At 40.3% G+C, this 21,267-nt stretch overlaps 1 protein-coding gene across 1 annotated transcript in view; it reads left to right on the top strand.

Moving 5' to 3' along the window:
* The window catches only part of LOC106930661 (uncharacterized), a 43,985-nt gene that overhangs the window by 15,389 nt on the left and 7,329 nt on the right, over nucleotides 1-21,267 (top strand). The window contains exons 30-38 of the mRNA XM_088004012.1: nucleotides 99-14,663; nucleotides 15,898-16,151; nucleotides 16,496-16,667; nucleotides 16,911-17,155; nucleotides 17,312-17,495; nucleotides 18,122-18,347; nucleotides 19,794-19,966; nucleotides 20,048-20,117; nucleotides 20,993-21,114. Of these exons, the coding sequence (XP_087860138.1) occupies nucleotides 99-14,663; nucleotides 15,898-16,151; nucleotides 16,496-16,667; nucleotides 16,911-17,155; nucleotides 17,312-17,495; nucleotides 18,122-18,347; nucleotides 19,794-19,966; nucleotides 20,048-20,117; nucleotides 20,993-21,114 (16,011 nt within the window). The remainder of the gene's footprint in view (nucleotides 1-98; nucleotides 14,664-15,897; nucleotides 16,152-16,495; nucleotides 16,668-16,910; nucleotides 17,156-17,311; nucleotides 17,496-18,121; nucleotides 18,348-19,793; nucleotides 19,967-20,047; nucleotides 20,118-20,992; nucleotides 21,115-21,267) is intronic.

Genomic DNA, 21,267 nt, shown 5'->3' with positions numbered 1-21,267 from the left:
TGGAGACTGACTATAATTACTACAAAATGCTATGATATTGTTTGACTTTGAAAAGTTTGCCATAAATGTTTTATTATATGTTGGTCTTTTTTCTTAAGCTTTAAGATCTACGTCAACAATAAACATCACATCAAAAACAAAAGGAACAACTAAACTGAAGGACGAAACCACCCCACAAATAACATATGCCACAAAAACAATAATGACAGCTAGGAAAAAAACAACACTTGTTACATCAAAACCCTCTGTTGTTACTAAAATCACAACAACTTCAAGAATCACCAGAGCAATAACAACAAAAGCTTCTGAAGCATCTACAACCAATGGTCACTCAACGAAAGTAGGTACAAGAAAGCCCGTTGAAGCAACCTCTGGTCAATTAACATTCTCTACCACAGCAATTGTTGAAACCACTACTTCAGTAGCAGAGGCAACAAGCAGAAGGAGTGAAACTGCAACAGTATCATCAAAGCCCTCTATTCATACAACAACTACGGAAGGCCCTATTACATCCACCCAGAGAGCCACAACTGAATCTGTGGAAACTACATTCTCAGAAACAACAACAGTGAAGTTTGGAACAACAAACCCCTCTAAAGTTGGCACAACAGGCCCAGTGACTGGCTCGATAACAGAAGTTGTTGAGTCCACAACTTTAGTACCAGGAATCATGTCAACAAGCCAAGAAACAACACTTGTTACATTGAAACCCTCTGTTGTTACCAAAATCACAACAAAATCATCCAGAAGCACAGGAGCAATTACAACGAAATCTTCTGAAGCATCTACAAGTCATGGTCACTCAACCAATGTAGGTACAAGAAAGCCTGTTGAAGCAACCTCTGGTCAATTAACATTCTCCACCACAGCAATTGTTGAAACCACAACTTCAGTGCCAGAGGCAACAAGAAGAAGGAGTGAAACTACAATGGTATCATCAAAGCCCTCTCTTTATGCAACGACTACAGAAGGCCCTACTACATCCACCCAGAGAGCCACAACTGAATCTGTGGAAACTACGTTCTCAGAAACAACAACAGTGAAGATTGGAACAACAAAAACCTCGAAAGATGGCACAACAGGCCCTGTGACTGGCTCCATAACAGAAGTTGTTGAATCCACAACTGAAGTAACAGGAATCATATCAACAAGCCAAGAAAAAACACTTGTTACATCGAAACCTTCTGTTGTTACCAAAACCACAACAACACATTCCGGAACCACGGCAGCAATTACAACAAAAACTTCTGAAGCATCTCCAACCAATGGTCACGCAACCAATGTAGGTACAAGAAAGCCCGTTGAAGCAACCTCTGGTCAATTAACATTCTCCACCACAGCAGTTGTTGAAACCACAACTTCAGTACCAGAGGCAACAAGCAGAAGGAGTGAAACTACAACCGTATCATCAAAGCCCTCTATTCATACAACGACTACAGAAGGCCCTATTACATTCACCCAGAGAGCCACAACTGAATCTGTGGAAACTACGTTCTCAGAAACAACAGTGAAGATTGGAACAACAAACCCCTCTAAAGTTGGCACAACAGGCCCAGTGACTGGCTCGGTAACAGAAATTGTTGAATCCACAACTTTAGTAACAGGAATCATGTCAACAAGCCAAGAAACAACACTTGTTACATTGAAACCCTCTGTTGTTACCAAAATCACAACAAAATCATCCAGAAGCACAGGAGCAATTACAACGAAATCTTCTGAAGCATCTACAAGTCATGGTCACTCAACCAATGTAGGTACAAGAAAGCCTGTTGAAGCAACCTCTGGTCAATTAACATTCTCCACCACAGCAATTGTTGAAACCACAACTTCAGTGCCAGAGGCAACAAGAAGAAGGAGTGAAACTACAATGGTATCATCAAAGCCCTCTCTTTATACAACGACTACAGAAGGCCCTACTACATCCACCCAGAGAGCCACAACTGAATCTGTGGAAACTACGTTCTCAGAAACAACAGTGAAGATTGGAACAACAAACCCCTCTAAAGTTGGCACAACAGGCCCAGTGACTGGCTCGGTAACAGAAATTGTTGAATCCACAACTTTAGTACCAGGAATCATGTCAACAAGCCAAGAAACAACACTTGTTACATTGAAACCCTCTGTTGTTACCAAAATCACAACAAAATCATTCAGAAGCACAGGAGCAATTACAACGAAATCTTCTGAAGCATCTACAAGTCATGGTCACTCAACCAATGTAGGTACAAGAAAGCCTGTTGAAGCAACCTCTGGTCAATTAACATTCTCCACCACAGCAATTGTTGAAACCACAACTTCAGTGCCAGAGGCAACAAGAAGAAGGAGTGAAACTACAATGGTATCATCAAAGCCCTCTATTTATACAACGACTACAGAAGGCCCTATTACATCCACCCAGAGAGCCACAACTGAATCTGTGGAAACTACGTTCTCAGAAACAACAGTGAAGATTGGAACAACAAACCCCTCTAAAGTTGGCACAACAGGCCCAGTGACTGGCTCGGTAACAGAAATTGTTGAATCCACAACTTTAGGACCAGGGATCATGTCAACAAGCCAAGTAACAACACTTGTTACGTCGAAACCCACTGTTGTTACCAAAACTACAACAACACCTTCCGGAAGCACAAGAGCAATTACAACAAAATCTTCTGAAGCATCTACAACCAATGGTCACTCAACGAATGTAGGTACAAGAAAGCCCGTTGAAGCAACCTCTGGTCAATTAACATTCTCCACCACAGCAATTGTTGAAACCATAACGTCAGTGCCGCAGGCAACAAGCAGAAGGAGTGAAACTACAACAGTATCATCAAAGCCCTCTATTTATACAACGACTACAGAAGGCCCTATTACATCCACCCAGAGAGCCACAACTGAATCTGTGGAAACTACGTTCTCAGAAACAACAGTGAAGATTGGAACAACAAACCCCTCTAAAGTTGGCACAACAGGCCCAGTGACTGGCTCGGTAACAGAAATTGTTGAATCCACAACTTTAGTACCAGGGATCATGTCAACAAGCCAAGAAACAACACTTGTTACATTGAAACCCTCTGTTGTTACCAAAATCACAACAAAATCATTCAGAAGCACAGGAGCAATTACAACGAAATCTTCTGAAGCATCTACAAGTCATGGTCACTCAACCAATGTAGGTACAAGAAAGCCTGTTGAAGCAACCTCTGGTCAATTAACATTCTCCACCACAGCAATTGTTGAAACCACAACTTCAGTGCCAGAGGCAACAAGAAGAAGGAGTGAAACTACAATGGTATCATCAAAGCCCTCTATTTATACAACGACTACAGAAGGCCCTATTACATCTACCCAGAGAGCCACAACTGAATCTGTGGAAACTACGTTCTCAGAAACAACAGTGAAGATTGGAACAACAAACCCCTCTAAAGTTGGCACAACAGGCCCAGTGACTGGCTCGGTAACAGAAATTGTTGAATCCACAACTTTAGGACCAGGGATCATGTCAACAAGCCAAGTAACAACACTTGTTACGTCGAAACCCACTGTTGTTACCAAAACTACAACAACACCTTCCGGAAGCACAAGAGCAATTACAACAAAATCTTCTGAAGCATCTACAACCAATGGTCACTCAACGAATGTAGGTACAAGAAAGCCCGTTGAAGCAACCTCTGGTCAATTAACATTCTCCACCACAGCAATTGTTGAAACCATAACGTCAGTGCCGCAGGCAACAAGCAGAAGGAGTGAAACTACAACAGTATCATCAAAGCCCTCTATTTATACAACGACTACAGAAGGCCCTATTACATCCACCCAGAGAGCCACAACTGAATCTGTGGAAACTACGTTCTCAGAAACAACAATGAAGATTGGAACAACAAACCCCTCTAAAGTTGGCACAACAGGCCCAGTGACTGGCTCGGTAACAGAAATTGTTGAATCCACAACTTTAGTACCAGGGATCATGTCAACAAGCCAAATAACAACACTTGTTACATCTAAACCCACTGTTGTTACCAAAATCACAACAAAACCATCCAGAAGCACAGGAGCAATTACAACGACATCTTCTGAAGCATCTACAAGTCATGGTCACTCAACCAATGTAGGTACAAGAAAGCCCGTTGAAGCAACCTCTGGTCAATTAACATTCTCCACCACAGCAATTGTTGAAACCATAACGTCAGTGCCGCAGGCAACAAGCAGAAGGAGTGAAACTACAACAGTATCATCAAAGCCCTCTATTTATACAACGACTACAGAAGGCCCTATTACATCCACCCAGAGAGCCACAACTGAATCTGTGGAAACTACGTTCTCAGAAACAACAGTGAAGATTGGAACAACAAACCCCTCTAAAGTTGGCACAACAGGCCCAGTGACTGGCTCGGTAACAGAAATTGTTGAATCCACAACTTTAGGACCAGGGATCATGTCAACAAGCCAAGTAACAACACTTGTTACATCTAAACCCACTGTTGTTACCAAAATCACAACAAAACCATCTAGAAGCACAGGAGCAATTACAACGAAATCTTCTGAAGCATCTACAAGTCATGGTCACTCAACCAATGTAGCTACAAGAAAGCCTGTTGAAGCAACCTCTGGTCAATTAACATTCTCCACCACAGCAATTGTTGAAACCACAACTTCAGTGCCAGAGGCAACAAGAAGAAGGAGTGAAACTACAATGGTATCATCAAAGCCCTCTCTTTATACAACGACTACAGAAGGCCCTACTACATCCACCCAGAGAGCCACAACTGAATCTGTGGAAACTACGTTCTCAGAAACAACAGTGAAGATTGGAACAACAAACCCCTCTAAAGTTGGCACAACAGGCCCAGTGACTGGCTCGGTAACAGAAATTGTTGAATCCACAACTTTAGTACCAGGAATCATGTCAACAAGCCAAGAAACAACACTTGTTACATTGAAACCCTCTGTTGATACCAAAATCACAACAAAATCATTCAGAAGCACAGGAGCAATTACAACGAAATCTTCTGAAGCATCTACAAGTCATGGTCACTCAACCAATGTAGGTACAAGAAAGCCTGTTGAAGCAACCTCTGGTCAATTAACATTCTCCACCACAGCAATTGTTGAAACCACAACTTCAGTGCCAGAGGCAACAAGAAGAAGGAGTGAAACTACAATGGTATCATCAAAGCCCTCTATTTATACAACGACTACAGAAGGCCCTATTACATCCACCCAGAGAGCCACAACTGAATCTGTGGAAACTACGTTCTCAGAAACAACAGTGAAGATTGGAACAACAAACCCCTCTAAAGTTGGCACAACAGGCCCAGTGACTGGCTCGGTAACAGAAATTGTTGAATCCACAACTTTAGGACCAGGGATCATGTCAACAAGCCAAGTAACAACACTTGTTACGTCGAAACCCACTGTTGTTACCAAAACTACAACAACACCTTCCGGAAGCACAAGAGCAATTACAACAAAATCTTCTGAAGCATCTACAACCAATGGTCACTCAACGAATGTAGGTACAAGAAAGCCCGTTGAAGCAACCTCTGGTCAATTAACATTCTCCACCACAGCAATTGTTGAAACCATAACGTCAGTGCCGCAGGCAACAAGCAGAAGGAGTGAAACTACAACAGTATCATCAAAGCCCTCTATTTATACAACGACTACAGAAGGCCCTATTACATCCACCCAGAGAGCCACAACTGAATCTGTGGAAACTACGTTCTCAGAAACAACAGTGAAGATTGGAACAACAAACCCCTCTAAAGTTGGCACAACAGGCCCAGTGACTGGCTCGGTAACAGAAATTGTTGAATCCACAACTTTAGTACCAGGGATCATGTCAACAAGCCAAGAAACAACACTTGTTACATTGAAACCCTCTGTTGTTACCAAAATCACAACAAAATCATTCAGAAGCACAGGAGCAATTACAACGAAATCTTCTGAAGCATCTACAAGTCATGGTCACTCAACCAATGTAGGTACAAGAAAGCCTGTTGAAGCAACCTCTGGTCAATTAACATTCTCCACCACAGCAATTGTTGAAACCACAACTTCAGTGCCAGAGGCAACAAGAAGAAGGAGTGAAACTACAATGGTATCATCAAAGCCCTCTATTTATACAACGACTACAGAAGGCCCTATTACATCTACCCAGAGAGCCACAACTGAATCTGTGGAAACTACGTTCTCAGAAACAACAGTGAAGATTGGAACAACAAACCCCTCTAAAGTTGGCACAACAGGCCCAGTGACTGGCTCGGTAACAGAAATTGTTGAATCCACAACTTTAGGACCAGGGATCATGTCAACAAGCCAAGTAACAACACTTGTTACGTCGAAACCCACTGTTGTTACCAAAACTACAACAATACCTTCCGGAAGCACAAGAGCAATTACAACAAAATCTTCTGAAGCATCTACAACCAATGGTCACTCAACGAATGTAGGTACAAGAAAGCCCGTTGAAGCAACCTCTGGTCAATTAACATTCTCCACCACAGCAATTGTTGAAACCATAACGTCAGTGCCGCAGGCAACAAGCAGAAGGAGTGAAACTACAACAGTATCATCAAAGCCCTCTATTTATACAACGACTACAGAAGGCCCTATTACATCCACCCAGAGAGCCACAACTGAATCTGTGGAAACTACGTTCTCAGAAACAACAGTGAAGATTGGAACAACAAACCCCTCTAAAGTTGGCACAACAGGCCCAGTGACTGGCTCGGTAACAGAAATTGTTGAATCCACAACTTTAGTACCAGGGATCATGTCAACAAGCCAAATAACAACACTTGTTACATCTAAACCCACTGTTGTTACCAAAATCACAACAAAACCATCCAGAAGCACAGGAGCAATTACAACGACATCTTCTGAAGCATCTACAAGTCATGGTCACTCAACCAATGTAGGTACAAGAAAGCCCGTTGAAGCAACCTCTGGTCAATTAACATTCTCCACCACAGCAATTGTTGAAACCATAACGTCAGTGCCGCAGGCAACAAGCAGAAGGAGTGAAACTACAACAGTATCATCAAAGCCCTCTATTTATACAACGACTACAGAAGGCCCTATTACATCCACCCAGAGAGCCACAACTGAATCTGTGGAAACTACGTTCTCAGAAACAACAGTGAAGATTGGAACAACAAACCCCTCTAAAGTTGGCACAACAGGCCCAGTGACTGGCTCGGTAACAGAAATTGTTGAATCCACAACTTTAGGACCAGGGATCATGTCAACAAGCCAAGTAACAACACTTGTTACATCTAAACCCACTGTTGTTACCAAAATCACAACAAAACCATCCAGAAGCACAGGAGCAATTACAACGACATCTTCTGAAGCATCTACAAGTCATGGTCACTCAACCAATGTAGGTACAAGAAAGCCCGTTGAAACAACCTCTGGTCAATTAACATTCTCCACCACAGCAATTGTTGAAACCATAACGTCAGTGCCGCAGGCAACAAGCAGAAGGAGTGAAACTACAACAGTATCATCAAAGCCCTCTATTTATACAACGACTACAGAAGGCCCTATTACATCCACCCAGAGAGCCACAACTGAATCTGTGGAAACTACGTTCTCAGAAACAACAGTGAAGATTGGAACAACAAACCCCTCTAAAGTTGGCACAACAGGCCCAGTGACTGGCTCGGTAACAGAAATTGTTGAATCCACAACTTTAGGACCAGGGATCATGTCAACAAGCCAAGTAACAACACTTGTTACATCTAAACCCACTGTTGTTACCAAAATCACAACAAAACCATCTAGAAGCACAGGAGCAATTACAACGAAATCTTCTGAAGCATCTACAAGTCATGGTCACTCAACCAATGTAGCTACAAGAAAGCCTGTTGAAGCAACCTCTGGTCAATTAACATTCTCCACCACAGCAATTGTTGAAACCACAACTTCAGTGCCAGAGGCAACAAGAAGAAGGAGTGAAACTACAATGGTATCATCAAAGCCCTCTCTTTATACAACGACTACAGAAGGCCCTACTACATCCACCCAGAGAGCCACAACTGAATCTGTGGAAACTACGTTCTCAGAAACAACAGTGAAGATTGGAACAACAAACCCCTCTAAAGTTGGCACAACAGGCCCAGTGACTGGCTCGGTAACAGAAATTGTTGAATCCACAACTTTAGTACCAGGAATCATGTCAACAAGCCAAGAAACAACACTTGTTACATTGAAACCCTCTGTTGATACCAAAATCACAACAAAATCATTCAGAAGCACAGGAGCAATTACAACGAAATCTTCTGAAGCATCTACAAGTCATGGTCACTCAACCAATGTAGGTACAAGAAAGCCTGTTGAAGCAACCTCTGGTCAATTAACATTCTCCACCACAGCAATTGTTGAAACCACAACTTCAGTGCCAGAGGCAACAAGAAGAAGGAGTGAAACTACAATGGTATCATCAAAGCCCTCTATTTATACAACGACTACAGAAGGCCCTATTACATCCACCCAGAGAGCCACAACTGAATCTGTGGAAACTACGTTCTCAGAAACAACAGTGAAGATTGGAACAACAAACCCCTCTAAAGTTGGCACAACAGGCCCAGTGACTGGCTCGGTAACAGAAATTGTTGAATCCACAACTTTAGGACCAGGGATCATGTCAACAAGCCAAGTAACAACACTTGTTACGTCGAAACCCACTGTTGTTACCAAAACTACAACAACACCTTCCGGAAGCACAAGAGCAATTACAACAAAATCTTCTGAAGCATCTACAACCAATGGTCACTCAACGAATGTAGGTACAAGAAAGCCCGTTGAAGCAACCTCTGGTCAATTAACATTCTCCACCACAGCAATTGTTGAAACCATAACGTCAGTGCCGCAGGCAACAAGCAGAAGGAGTGAAACTACAACAGTATCATCAAAGCCCTCTATTTATACAACGACTACAGAAGGCCCTATTACATCCACCCAGAGAGCCACAACTGAATCTGTGGAAACTACGTTCTCAGAAACAACAGTGAAGATTGGAACAACAAACCCCTCTAAAGTTGGCACAACAGGCCCAGTGACTGGCTCGGTAACAGAAATTGTTGAATCCACAACTTTAGTACCAGGGATCATGTCAACAAGCCAAGAAACAACACTTGTTACATTGAAACCCTCTGTTGTTACCAAAATCACAACAAAATCATTCAGAAGCACAGGAGCAATTACAACGAAATCTTCTGAAGCATCTACAAGTCATGGTCACTCAACCAATGTAGGTACAAGAAAGCCTGTTGAAGCAACCTCTGGTCAATTAACATTCTCCACCACAGCAATTGTTGAAACCACAACTTCAGTGCCAGAGGCAACAAGAAGAAGGAGTGAAACTACAATGGTATCATCAAAGCCCTCTATTTATACAACGACTACAGAAGGCCCTATTACATCTACCCAGAGAGCCACAACTGAATCTGTGGAAACTACGTTCTCAGAAACAACAGTGAAGATTGGAACAACAAACCCCTCTAAAGTTGGCACAACAGGCCCAGTGACTGGCTCGGTAACAGAAATTGTTGAATCCACAACTTTAGGACCAGGGATCATGTCAACAAGCCAAGTAACAACACTTGTTACGTCGAAACCCACTGTTGTTACCAAAACTACAACAATACCTTCCGGAAGCACAAGAGCAATTACAACAAAATCTTCTGAAGCATCTACAACCAATGGTCACTCAACGAATGTAGGTACAAGAAAGCCCGTTGAAGCAACCTCTGGTCAATTAACATTCTCCACCACAGCAATTGTTGAAACCATAACGTCAGTGCCGCAGGCAACAAGCAGAAGGAGTGAAACTACAACAGTATCATCAAAGCCCTCTATTTATACAACGACTACAGAAGGCCCTATTACATCCACCCAGAGAGCCACAACTGAATCTGTGGAAACTACGTTCTCAGAAACAACAGTGAAGATTGGAACAACAAACCCCTCTAAAGTTGGCACAACAGGCCCAGTGACTGGCTCGGTAACAGAAATTGTTGAATCCACAACTTTAGTACCAGGGATCATGTCAACAAGCCAAATAACAACACTTGTTACATCTAAACCCACTGTTGTTACCAAAATCACAACAAAACCATCCAGAAGCACAGGAGCAATTACAACGACATCTTCTGAAGCATCTACAAGTCATGGTCACTCAACCAATGTAGGTACAAGAAAGCCCGTTGAAGCAACCTCTGGTCAATTAACATTCTCCACCACAGCAATTGTTGAAACCATAACGTCAGTGCCGCAGGCAACAAGCAGAAGGAGTGAAACTACAACAGTATCATCAAAGCCCTCTATTTATACAACGACTACAGAAGGCCCTATTACATCCACCCAGAGAGCCACAACTGAATCTGTGGAAACTACGTTCTCAGAAACAACAGTGAAGATTGGAACAACAAACCCCTCTAAAGTTGGCACAACAGGCCCAGTGACTGGCTCGGTAACAGAAATTGTTGAATCCACAACTTTAGGACCAGGGATCATGTCAACAAGCCAAGTAACAACACTTGTTACATCTAAACCCACTGTTGTTACCAAAATCACAACAAAACCATCCAGAAGCACAGGAGCAATTACAACGACATCTTCTGAAGCATCTACAAGTCATGGTCACTCAACCAATGTAGGTACAAGAAAGCCCGTTGAAACAACCTCTGGTCAATTAACATTCTCCACCACAGCAATTGTTGAAACCATAACGTCAGTGCCGCAGGCAACAAGCAGAAGGAGTGAAACTACAACAGTATCATCAAAGCCCTCTATTTATACAACGACTACAGAAGGCCCTATTACATCCACCCAGAGAGCCACAACTGAATCTGTGGAAACTACGTTCTCAGAAACAACAGTGAAGATTGGAACAACAAACCCCTCTAAAGTTGGCACAACAGGCCCAGTGACTGGCTCGGTAACAGAAATTGTTGAATCCACAACTTTAGGACCAGGGATCATGTCAACAAGCCAAGTAACAACACTTGTTACATCTAAACCCACTGTTGTTACCAAAATCACAACAAAACCATCTAGAAGCACAGGAGCAATTACAACGAAATCTTCTGAAGCATCTACAAGTCATGGTCACTCAACCAATGTAGGTACAAGAAAGCCTGTTGAAGCAACCTCTGGTCAATTAACATTCTCCACCACAGCAATTGTTGAAACCACAACTTCAGTGCCAGAGGCAACAAGAAGAAGGAGTGAAACTACAATGGTATCATCAAAGCCCTCTCTTTATACAACGACTACAGAAGGCCCTACTACATCCACCCAGAGAGCCACAACTGAATCTGTGGAAACTACGTTCTCAGAAACAACAGTGAAGATTGGAACAACAAACCCCTCTAAAGTTGGCACAACAGGCCCAATGACTGGCTCGGTAACAGAAATTGTTGAATCCACAACTTTAGGACCAGGGATCATGTCAACAAGCCAAGTAACAACACTTGTTACGTCGAAACCCACTGTTGTTACCAAAACTACAACAACACCTTCCGGAAGCACAAGAGCAATTACAACAAAATCTTCTGAAGCATCTACAACCAATGGTCACTCAACGAATGTAGGTACAAGAAAGCCCGTTGAAGCAACCTCTGGTCAATTAACATTCTCCACCACAGCAATTGTTGAAACCATAACGTCAGTGCCGCAGGCAACAAGCAGAAGGAGTGAAACTACAACAGTATCATCAAAGCCCTCTATTTATACAACGACTACAGAAGGCCCTATTACATCCACCCAGAGAGCCACAACTGAATCTGTGGAAACTACGTTCTCAGAAACAACAGTGAAGATTGGAACAACAAACCCCTCTAAAGTTGGCACAACAGGCCCAGTGACTGGCTCGGTAACAGAAATTGTTGAATCCACAACTTTAGTACCAGGGATCATGTCAACAAGCCAAATAACAACACTTGTTACATCTAAACCCACTGTTGTTACCAAAATCACAACAAAACCAACCAGAAGCACAGGAGCAATTACAACGACATCTTCTGAAGCATCTACAAGTCATGGTCACTCAACCAATGTAGGTACAAGAAAGCCCGTTGAAGCAACCTCTGGTCAATTAACATTCTCCACCACAGCAATTGTTGAAACCATAACGTCAGTGCCGCAGGCAACAAGCAGAAGGAGTGAAACTACAACAGTATCATCAAAGCCCTCTATTTATACAACGACTACAGAAGGCCCTATTACATCCACCCAGAGAGCCACAACTGAATCTGTGGAAACTACGTTCTCAGAAACAACAGTGAAGATTGGAACAACAAACCCCTCTAAAGTTGGCACAACAGGCCCAGTGACTGGCTCGGTAACAGAAATTGTTGAATCCACAACTTTAGGACCAGGGATCATGTCAACAAGCCAAGTAACAACACTTGTTACATCTAAACCCACTGTTGTTACCAAAATCACAACAAAACCATCTAGAAGCACAGGAGCAATTACAACGAAATCTTCTGAAGCATCTACAAGTCATGGTCACTCAACCAATGTAGGTACAAGAAAGCCTGTTGAAGCAACCTCTGGTCAATTAACATTCTCCACCACAGCAATTGTTGAAACCACAACTTCAGTGCCAGAGGCAACAAGAAGAAGGAGTGAAACTACAATGGTATCATCAAAGCCCTCTCTTTATACAACGACTACAGAAGGCCCTACTACATCCACCCAGAGAGCCACAACTGAATCTGTGGAAACTACGTTCTCAGAAACAACAGTGAAGATTGGAACAACAAACCCCTCTAAAGTTGGCACAACAGGCCCAGTGACTGGCTCGGTAACAGAAATTGTTGAATCCACAACTTTAGTACCAGGGATCATGTCAACAAGCCAAGTAACAACACTTGTTACGTCGAAACCCACTGTTGTTACCAAAATCACAACAAAACCATCCAGAAGCACAGGAGCAATTACAACGACATCTTCTGAAGCATCTACAAGTCATGGTCACTCAACCAATGTAGGTACAAGAAAGCCCGTTGAAGCAACCTCTGGTCAATTAACATTCTCCACCACAGCAATTGTTGAAACCACTACTTCAGTACCAGAGGCAACAAGCAGAAAGAGTGAAATTACAACGGTATCATCAAAACCCTCTATTCATACAACGACTACGGAAGGCCCTATTACATCCACCCAGAGAGCCACAACTGAATCTGTGGAAACTACATTCTCAGAAACAACAACAGTGAATATTGGAACAACAAAACCCTCGAAAGTTGGCACAACAGGCCCAGTGACTGGCTCCATAACAGAAGTTGTTGAATCCACAACTGAAGTAACAGGGATCATATCAACAAGCCAAGAAACAACACTTGTTACATCGAAACCCTCTGTTGTTACCAAAACCACAACAACACCTTCCGGAACCACGGCAGCAATTACAAGAAAATCTTTTGAAGCATCTACAACCAATGGTCACTCAACGAATGTAGGTACAAGAAAGCCCGATGAAGCAACCTCTGGTCAATTAACATTTTCCACCACAGCAATTGTTGAAACCATAACTTCAGTGCCGGAGGCAACAAGCAGAAGGAGTGAAACTACAACAGTATCATCAAAGCCCTCTATTTATACAACGACTACAGAAGGCCCTATTACATCCACCCAGAGAGCCACAACTGAATCTGTGGAAACTACGTTCTCAGAAACAACAGTGAAGATTCGAACAACAAACCCCTCTAAAGTTGGCACAACAGGCCCAGTGACTGGCTCGGTAACAGAAATTGTTGAATCCACAACTTTAGTACCAGGGATCATGTCATCAAGCCAAGTAACAACACTTGTTACATCGAAACCTTCGGTTGTTACCAAAACCACAACAACACCTTCCGGAACCACGGCAGCAATTACAACAAAAACTTCTGAAGAATCTACAACCAATGGTCACTCATCGAATGTAGGTACAAGAAAGCCCGTTGAAGCAACCTCTGGTCAATTAACATTCTCCACTACAGCAATTGTTGAAACCACTACTTCAGTACCAGAGGCAACAAGCATGATTGAAACTACAACGGTATCATCAAAGCCCTCTATTCATATGACTACAGAAGGCCCTATTACATCCACCCAGAGGGCCACAACTGAATCTGTGGGAACTACGATCTCAGAAACAACAACATTGAAGAGTGGAACTACACACCCCTCACAAGTTGGTACAACAGGTCCAATCAATGTAACTGTTCCACTCACAACCACTCGTACTTTAACTCCTACACCTACAACTAGCTCAATATTTGAGTCTTTCCCGACACATCATAGAAGTACAACATATTTTTTTCCGTCAGTATCTTCACAAAAATCTCCCTTTCGTACAACAAGGGTTACAATTCAGACAGAGTCTACAAGAATATCACCCTTAATTACACGCTCTGAAACAACTTTTTCTGTAATAACCGGACAGTTACAAACATCAAGCGTACTTACAAACCCATCCATAAAAACCACAACTTCCCTTACCACTGAAAGCCCAGTAAGTGCTACAACTGTCATTGCACCCATTACACAGACACTCCCAGGAAGTACAACAGTTTATCCACCTACATCAACTACGCAGACAACCGGAGCAACTTTTCCTTCATCTTCACAACTTACCACAGCTTCTTGTGTGTGTAATGTTAATGGAACATCTCATCATCCTGGTATGTTCTTTTGCATCCTAATTTTTATTTTTCTTTATTTTTATAATATTTTCAACATTTAGCATTTTCAGATATGTGTTATTAATGTATCCTGTCCCCACTAGGGACAAAGTTGTATAGAAAATGGATGGATGGATTTAATTAATGTAATAAATATGAATAATCCTTTATAAATTTTCAGTTTCACACATGAAATTACAAATCCCTGATAAAATCACAAAATTTCATAGATAATGCAGGGTGGCCCACGAAAAAGCAGCCCGCCTTTCTGCCAAAGTGCCAGGAAGGCGGGCTACTTTTTTTTTTTTTTTTTACTTTTTTGTACACTTTTCAAAGTGTACGCTAATAACCCGAAAACTTTACAGCAGTTGAAAGACAATATCCGTAATGCATTTCAGAGCATTGGTGCCCCAGAGTTGTGTCGCATAGATGACAATTTGTTAAGGCGCACCCAAAACTGCATTGACGCATAAGGGGATCATTTCCAGCACTTTCTGTAAAGAGTGAGTAAAGATTTTGGCATTTCAAGTTCTTTCTTTCTTTACGGTAGGCCGCCAGTAATACTATAGTAATGCGGGCTACTTTTTCGTGGGCCACCCTGTACAAGTAGACACACACTACTGGAAGGCAGTAGTGTGTGCCTTATATAGACACTACTAATCGAGTAGTATCTATATATTGGTTTTGTTTTCTTCCATTTTCAAAATATATCTTATGTATACATATATAACTATCTTTTGTTTTTTTTATCTACTACATAAACAATTTGGTCACCAGTGACTTATTCATTACAGAATTTAAAACAAACTTGTCAGATTTATCTGGCACTGAATCCTGTTGTCTTCTTGTAGTTTTTTTTAGGGGAATCAGATTTACAGATGATTTTTGAGGACTTTATACAAGGCCGCCAAAACAGTTTTATAAAATTACATTATATGGGTAATTATTACAGGAATAGAGAATACAGATATCTTCTCAAACTTATCCACATTTCATGATACTCTGTACAGCTTTTAGATTGACAAGACTATTTCAGTTTAAATTAAGCAATACATTTGTAAATTCTGAGTACAACAGCTAAATCTTTAAAGGTTGTAATATTTATCTTAATATAATAAATCTTCAGTATTCACATTTCTTATCCTTATTTCATTATTACCCTTGCATTTAAAATGTAATGAATCCATTTTTTATTTAATGTTCTAAACTTTGCTCTATAATCTTTTATTCACAGGAGACTTGTTATACAATGTTTCTGATGGCCTTGGGTGGTGTTACAGTGCATACTGCAATGCATCCTGTAAAGTTGAAACCCAATCCAGCCCATGTCCAACCACGTCAATGTCTAGCACTACTGCACGTTCTTCTACTTCATTACTGAGCTCAACAGCAAAGCCCCCAACTTCAAGCTCTGGAGTCCTGACCACAGTGACAACATTAGCATCTGCAGCTACTCTAGAGTGCTCTGATGTGTATCCACCAAGACAAGTACGGCATTAAAATGTCATCAGCTAATTAATCAATAATTGGTTCCAACACAGATAGATATTTTTGCAACAGTCAGAGTACAGCGTACGACCAAAGATATCCCGATCAACTGAGGGAATATTACAAATAATTTATACGTTAAGATATATACATTTCACAAGTCAATTCTGCAGTATACTTTTCATCATGTTGGATTACGATGACAAATGTTCTGACTTGATCTATGCAAAATAATTGGTATTTCCAGTCCCAGACAACTCTGGAGTTTGCAAGAACAAATCCCTTCAGTGATAAACGATAACTCACCCCTGTATTTGACTTTCGATTTTTTTTTTTTTAATTAGAATGGAGAGTCCTGGAATACTAACAATTGCACCACATCTACTTGCATTGAAGGCAAGGTAACGGTCATAGCTACAGTCTGTCCAAATGTAACCCTACCCATCTGTACCAATTGGAGGAAACCTGTCAAGATCTATGAACAAAATGGATGTTGTTTACACTATGAATGTGAATGTAAGTTTAAAATTGAATCGTTACGTAATAATTTGTCTGCTTTATATCTTTATATCTGGTCCTTTATATCTTTGCATTTAGTGTTCCATTTGAACCAGATGAAATACCTTTGTAGCATTAAATTAGCATTTCATATATTCTTATTAGTTAATAACATTTCACAAAAATACAATCATATTGGCAGCACCTGCTAATGTCATGTTTTTTTTAAATTTTTGAACTTTTCTCTTTCTCTTCCTGAAGGTGTATGTAATGTGTGGAGTGGATCCAACTACATGACATTTGATGGAAAAATGTATAATTTTCAACAGAATTGCTCTTATTACTTGGTTAAGGAGATTATTTCAAAATATAACTTAACGATTACTAGAAGCAATAACTGTGACCCTTCAGACAGCACATTCTGCCCTTTGGCTCTAAGTGTCACATATCAATCAGTAAAGGCAGTTTTGACTCAAGTGAAAACTTCAGGAACACCAACCAATGTGGTAAGCAGCAGTCTAACTGGAACAATTTCAGCTTGTGATATTTTTTGTATAGATAAGATGTAATAAATATTCTGCGTAATATGACGTAATTGACAATTGTTACGACTTCACAACCTTCCTTAACTTGATATTTTTGTTGTTTTTGGGGTCCTATAGGTGTATGTGAATCAGAAACGTGTCTATCCAGCATATAAAAATTCTGTCATGCTACTATATGGCACAGATATGGAGATCACAGCACTGATACAAGATATCAACACAAAAATTGTCTATAGGGGCTCCTCCTTCAGTATTGACCTTCCTTATTCTCTGTTTGGGGGAAACACTGAGGGACAATGTGGTGAGTTATCAGAGAGTTTGCTATCAGTCATGTTTAGTAATGATTATTTGGACATATGAAACAAAAGACAATGGATTGAATGGGAAAATCATCTCACTTGGAAAGTTAGGGGTACATTTATATTTACACTTATTTAGGATGACAGTATCTGAGAATGATCCAAAGGTCAGTGAATGTACCAAGACCCAAATCAGACATGACTTCATTTTGATTCCAACCCAAATCAAGTAGGTAGAAAAGTTTTAAACAGCCTTTGTTTGTTTGTTTTTTGTAAACTAGACAGTTCCTGCCTATTTCCTTTCTGTACATTTTCTGTTTTAGAATGAATATCAACTGGTTAGATGGTCTTTATTTACTAAGAGGTTTAAGAATATTTCACACTTACAATTGTGCAATTTTATTGTAGATATTGAAATGGATTTAATGGACATTTTCCTTCTATAGTGACAAATAAAATGAAACATATTTATTCCATATATTAAGGATGGAATATTTATTTCCTTCCACAGGACGAAAGAAACAAGTTGACATGTTGTCTGAACTTCTTGTGAATTTCCAGAGAATGTCCAGAGAATGACTTCTTTGAGTTTCCTCGCTCTGCCACTAACTGCTTCCTTTGTTGGTAGGTACCTGTGACAACTCGCAGGCCAATGACTGCCGTTCTCCAAATGGCCAGATAGAAAGCTGCTCAGAATCTGCAGGACTCTGGACTCTCCCCGGGACCAGCTGTGTCTCCCCAAGCCTCCCTTCAGTTACTGCAACAACACAACCTCTAACATCTTCATCACAGCACCCAAATCCAACAACACAACCAACTTGCAAACCTGCCACCTGTGAGCTACTTATGAGCAGGTCAGAAAAACGCAAAACATGCTATTTATTTTTCATAAATCTTGTAAAATTCAGCTTGATTTAAAGCGGAACTCACAATATACTCAAGTGGGATCTGTCACAGGAATCAGGTAAAATATGTTAAACCATTTAATTTGACAAAAAAATAAATATCCAACCACTCAATATGAAATTTGTTGACTTTTAGCAACAATGATTTATTACAAAAACCACAAACTAAAAAAATAATAATAGTTATTCTGACAAATAGATCAGTAACCAATAATCCCTGAAAAATAATATTAGGTTAGATTTAAATCACTCAGTTTGTCAGTAAAGAAAACCAAATACTTAAATGTCCCAAAATTCCCATTCCTTTAAAGAGAATAATGTCCACAAAAGAGTTCCATATCCTCAAAAAAACTAAACAAAGTCTTGGAAGAATTTCTCCATTTAATCCAAAGTCCCAATCCAAAATGAAAAAACTCAAAGCGTCCACCCCCAACCCCCCAAAAAAATGAGAAAGAAAGAGTGGTACCACCAAAAATTCCCAAAAATAAAAGTAAAGTCCAGATCTCACCGGGAGATTCTTTCTTTCCTCCCCGGTGGCGTCCTCTTGCACCTAGCGGCGTTTCCTGGGTGCAAGCTCCGATCCAGCTTCTAAAGCGCACAATCTGCGGCGCTGGGGCGAACCTTGATTGCTGTTTTATATCTTTCCTTTGATTTGTTACTTATTTTAAACTTTCAGTCAAATCAAGTCTCCCGCTGCACATATCTGACGTTGAGCGTCTTCCTCTCTGGTTGCACCACTGCGTGCCGACGCACTAATTTCAGCCACACCTAAAACCAGCATGATCCTGCCCAAAATCAGTTTTAAAAGTGGAAATTCTGAGTTATTTTACAATGAAATAACAGCAACTGTTATACAAACCAGATGATACATTTACTGTTTAATGTATTTACTCAAAAAACAGAAACAAACATAGTGGTTATGTTACAATCTGTCTTTATGTTTATTATATTTCAAGTGATATTTGCAAAAACTTGAAATTAATTCCAGTCGTTTTTTCTGCATCTCCTAGCTTCATATGAATGGCACTAAGTCTTAAAATACATGATTCTTTCATGTGTGTTTGAGAAATCCCTTAATTTGACCAAAAGTACAAACATGTCAAATTTCAAAGTCAAATTTATTTATATGTTTGATATGTACAGTGTTTTTATAATAACTGAAGGTAACATAATTACTTGATTGTGGTATAAAATGGAACCTTGTGCCTGGAAAATACACAATGCCACCTCTTTAAGGGTCATGCAACACTTGCTCTAAGACAGGGGTTAAACTGAGCTGTCAGTTTTTTCTTATTCTGTCTTTGCATGTATATTGAATTACAGTTTTTTGAATTTGTGTCTGCAACTTTTTTAGTCATTTTCTGCTGTTCTAATATGCAACTATGGTCTTTGTAGTTTATTCACCCCATGCCACTCATTCATATCCCCTGCACCATTTGTGAGGTCTTGTACCTATGAAATTTGTAATGGTGGTAATGACACGTGCTCCAGCCTGGCAGCGTATGCTACTGAGTGTTCCAATGCAGGAGTCTGTATTGACTGGAGGAGTGACACCAATGGACTGTGTGGTGAGACATTTAGTTATTATCACATATCTCATCTTTTGGAGATTTGGAATATATTAAAGTTAACATGATTATATTTTGTAGACCACAGATGTCCAAACAACAAAGTGTACATGGCTTGTGGCCCCTCAGTAGAGCCAACATGCAATGACAGGTGCAGTAAATATTTTCTCACTCTACTACATTTGTATTATTCGTTGCAGGTTGCTTATTGTTCTTTGTAGATGGAAAATTCAGAGATAAATAAACGTACTTGTTGCACAACAGCTACAAATGTCAGCATGTCCAATATAGGATTTCATTTTGCATCAGAAAGTAGTGCATAACTCTGTAGTGAAAGAAAATGTCCAAGTCTTGCTTTTATTTCTCAATTGAATTTAAGTTTGGACTTTGACTGGAACCATCCCAAAATTTGACCATGCTTTGATCTAATCATTTAGCAATGTCTCTTTTCAATCAATGATGAATTGAACAGAGCTTTATGAGATGCATTGTGTCCAGACTTTTTGTCACATAGACCAAAATCATCGTATTTGCAAGCCAAATAAAAGGAACTAAGCTAAAAAGTCTTTTTTTTTTCTTTTTTTGTAGGAAGATGATGTTATTCTCTACAGATCCAAAACTTAAAAAGGATTTTACACATTTGCTATAAAAAAAGAAAGGCATCTAATTTCCAAATTATTTTATCTCAGTTTAATGTATTGATTCTCTGGTATAAAAACGGGACTTGGGTCACTTTCTTTCAAATCACTTGCACCTTTTGGTTTAATAAATTAGATAAAAGCTGATTTGGATGCAGCAAAGTTTGCTTTTTGGTTAAAGTATCTAGATAAATGTAGTTCTACTTAGAAATGTTTGGTTGTAAAAGTACTAACACTCTGTGTTGTACTTAACATTTTCTATTGTAAGAAAATTTTGTCTGTAATTATTTTCCTACAAAATGTGAAAAAGTTCAAAGGGTGTGAAGGGTGAAGATTAAAAATGTAATCAGACCTCAGCAGTAACCCACCTTTCCATTAATCCCATCAGATACAACAGGAAGTTTCAGGCAGATGTGACATCATCTGCCAACTACACCCAGGAAGGCTGCTTCTGTCCTCAGGGCACCACGTTGTTCAACACAGTATATGACACATGTGTTGCTTCCTGCGGTAAGATGATTGAGAAAAAAAAACTTTTAGTGAGTCTTCAGAGAATTTTAGGTTCAGACTGACTGAACAGTCTTAGTGTTTTGATGGGAGATCCATTTTTATCATCTGTTTCTCATAAAGTTCAGGAAATTACACATAAATTAACACAGCTTT

The sequence above is a fragment of the Poecilia mexicana genome, unplaced genomic scaffold, assembly GCF_051168715.1.
Source record: "Poecilia mexicana isolate PSO_F unplaced genomic scaffold, ASM5116871v1 scaffold_3, whole genome shotgun sequence".
Lineage (NCBI taxonomy): Eukaryota > Metazoa > Chordata > Actinopteri > Cyprinodontiformes > Poeciliidae > Poecilia > Poecilia mexicana.
This window is presented reverse-complemented; position numbering and strand designations above follow the sequence as displayed.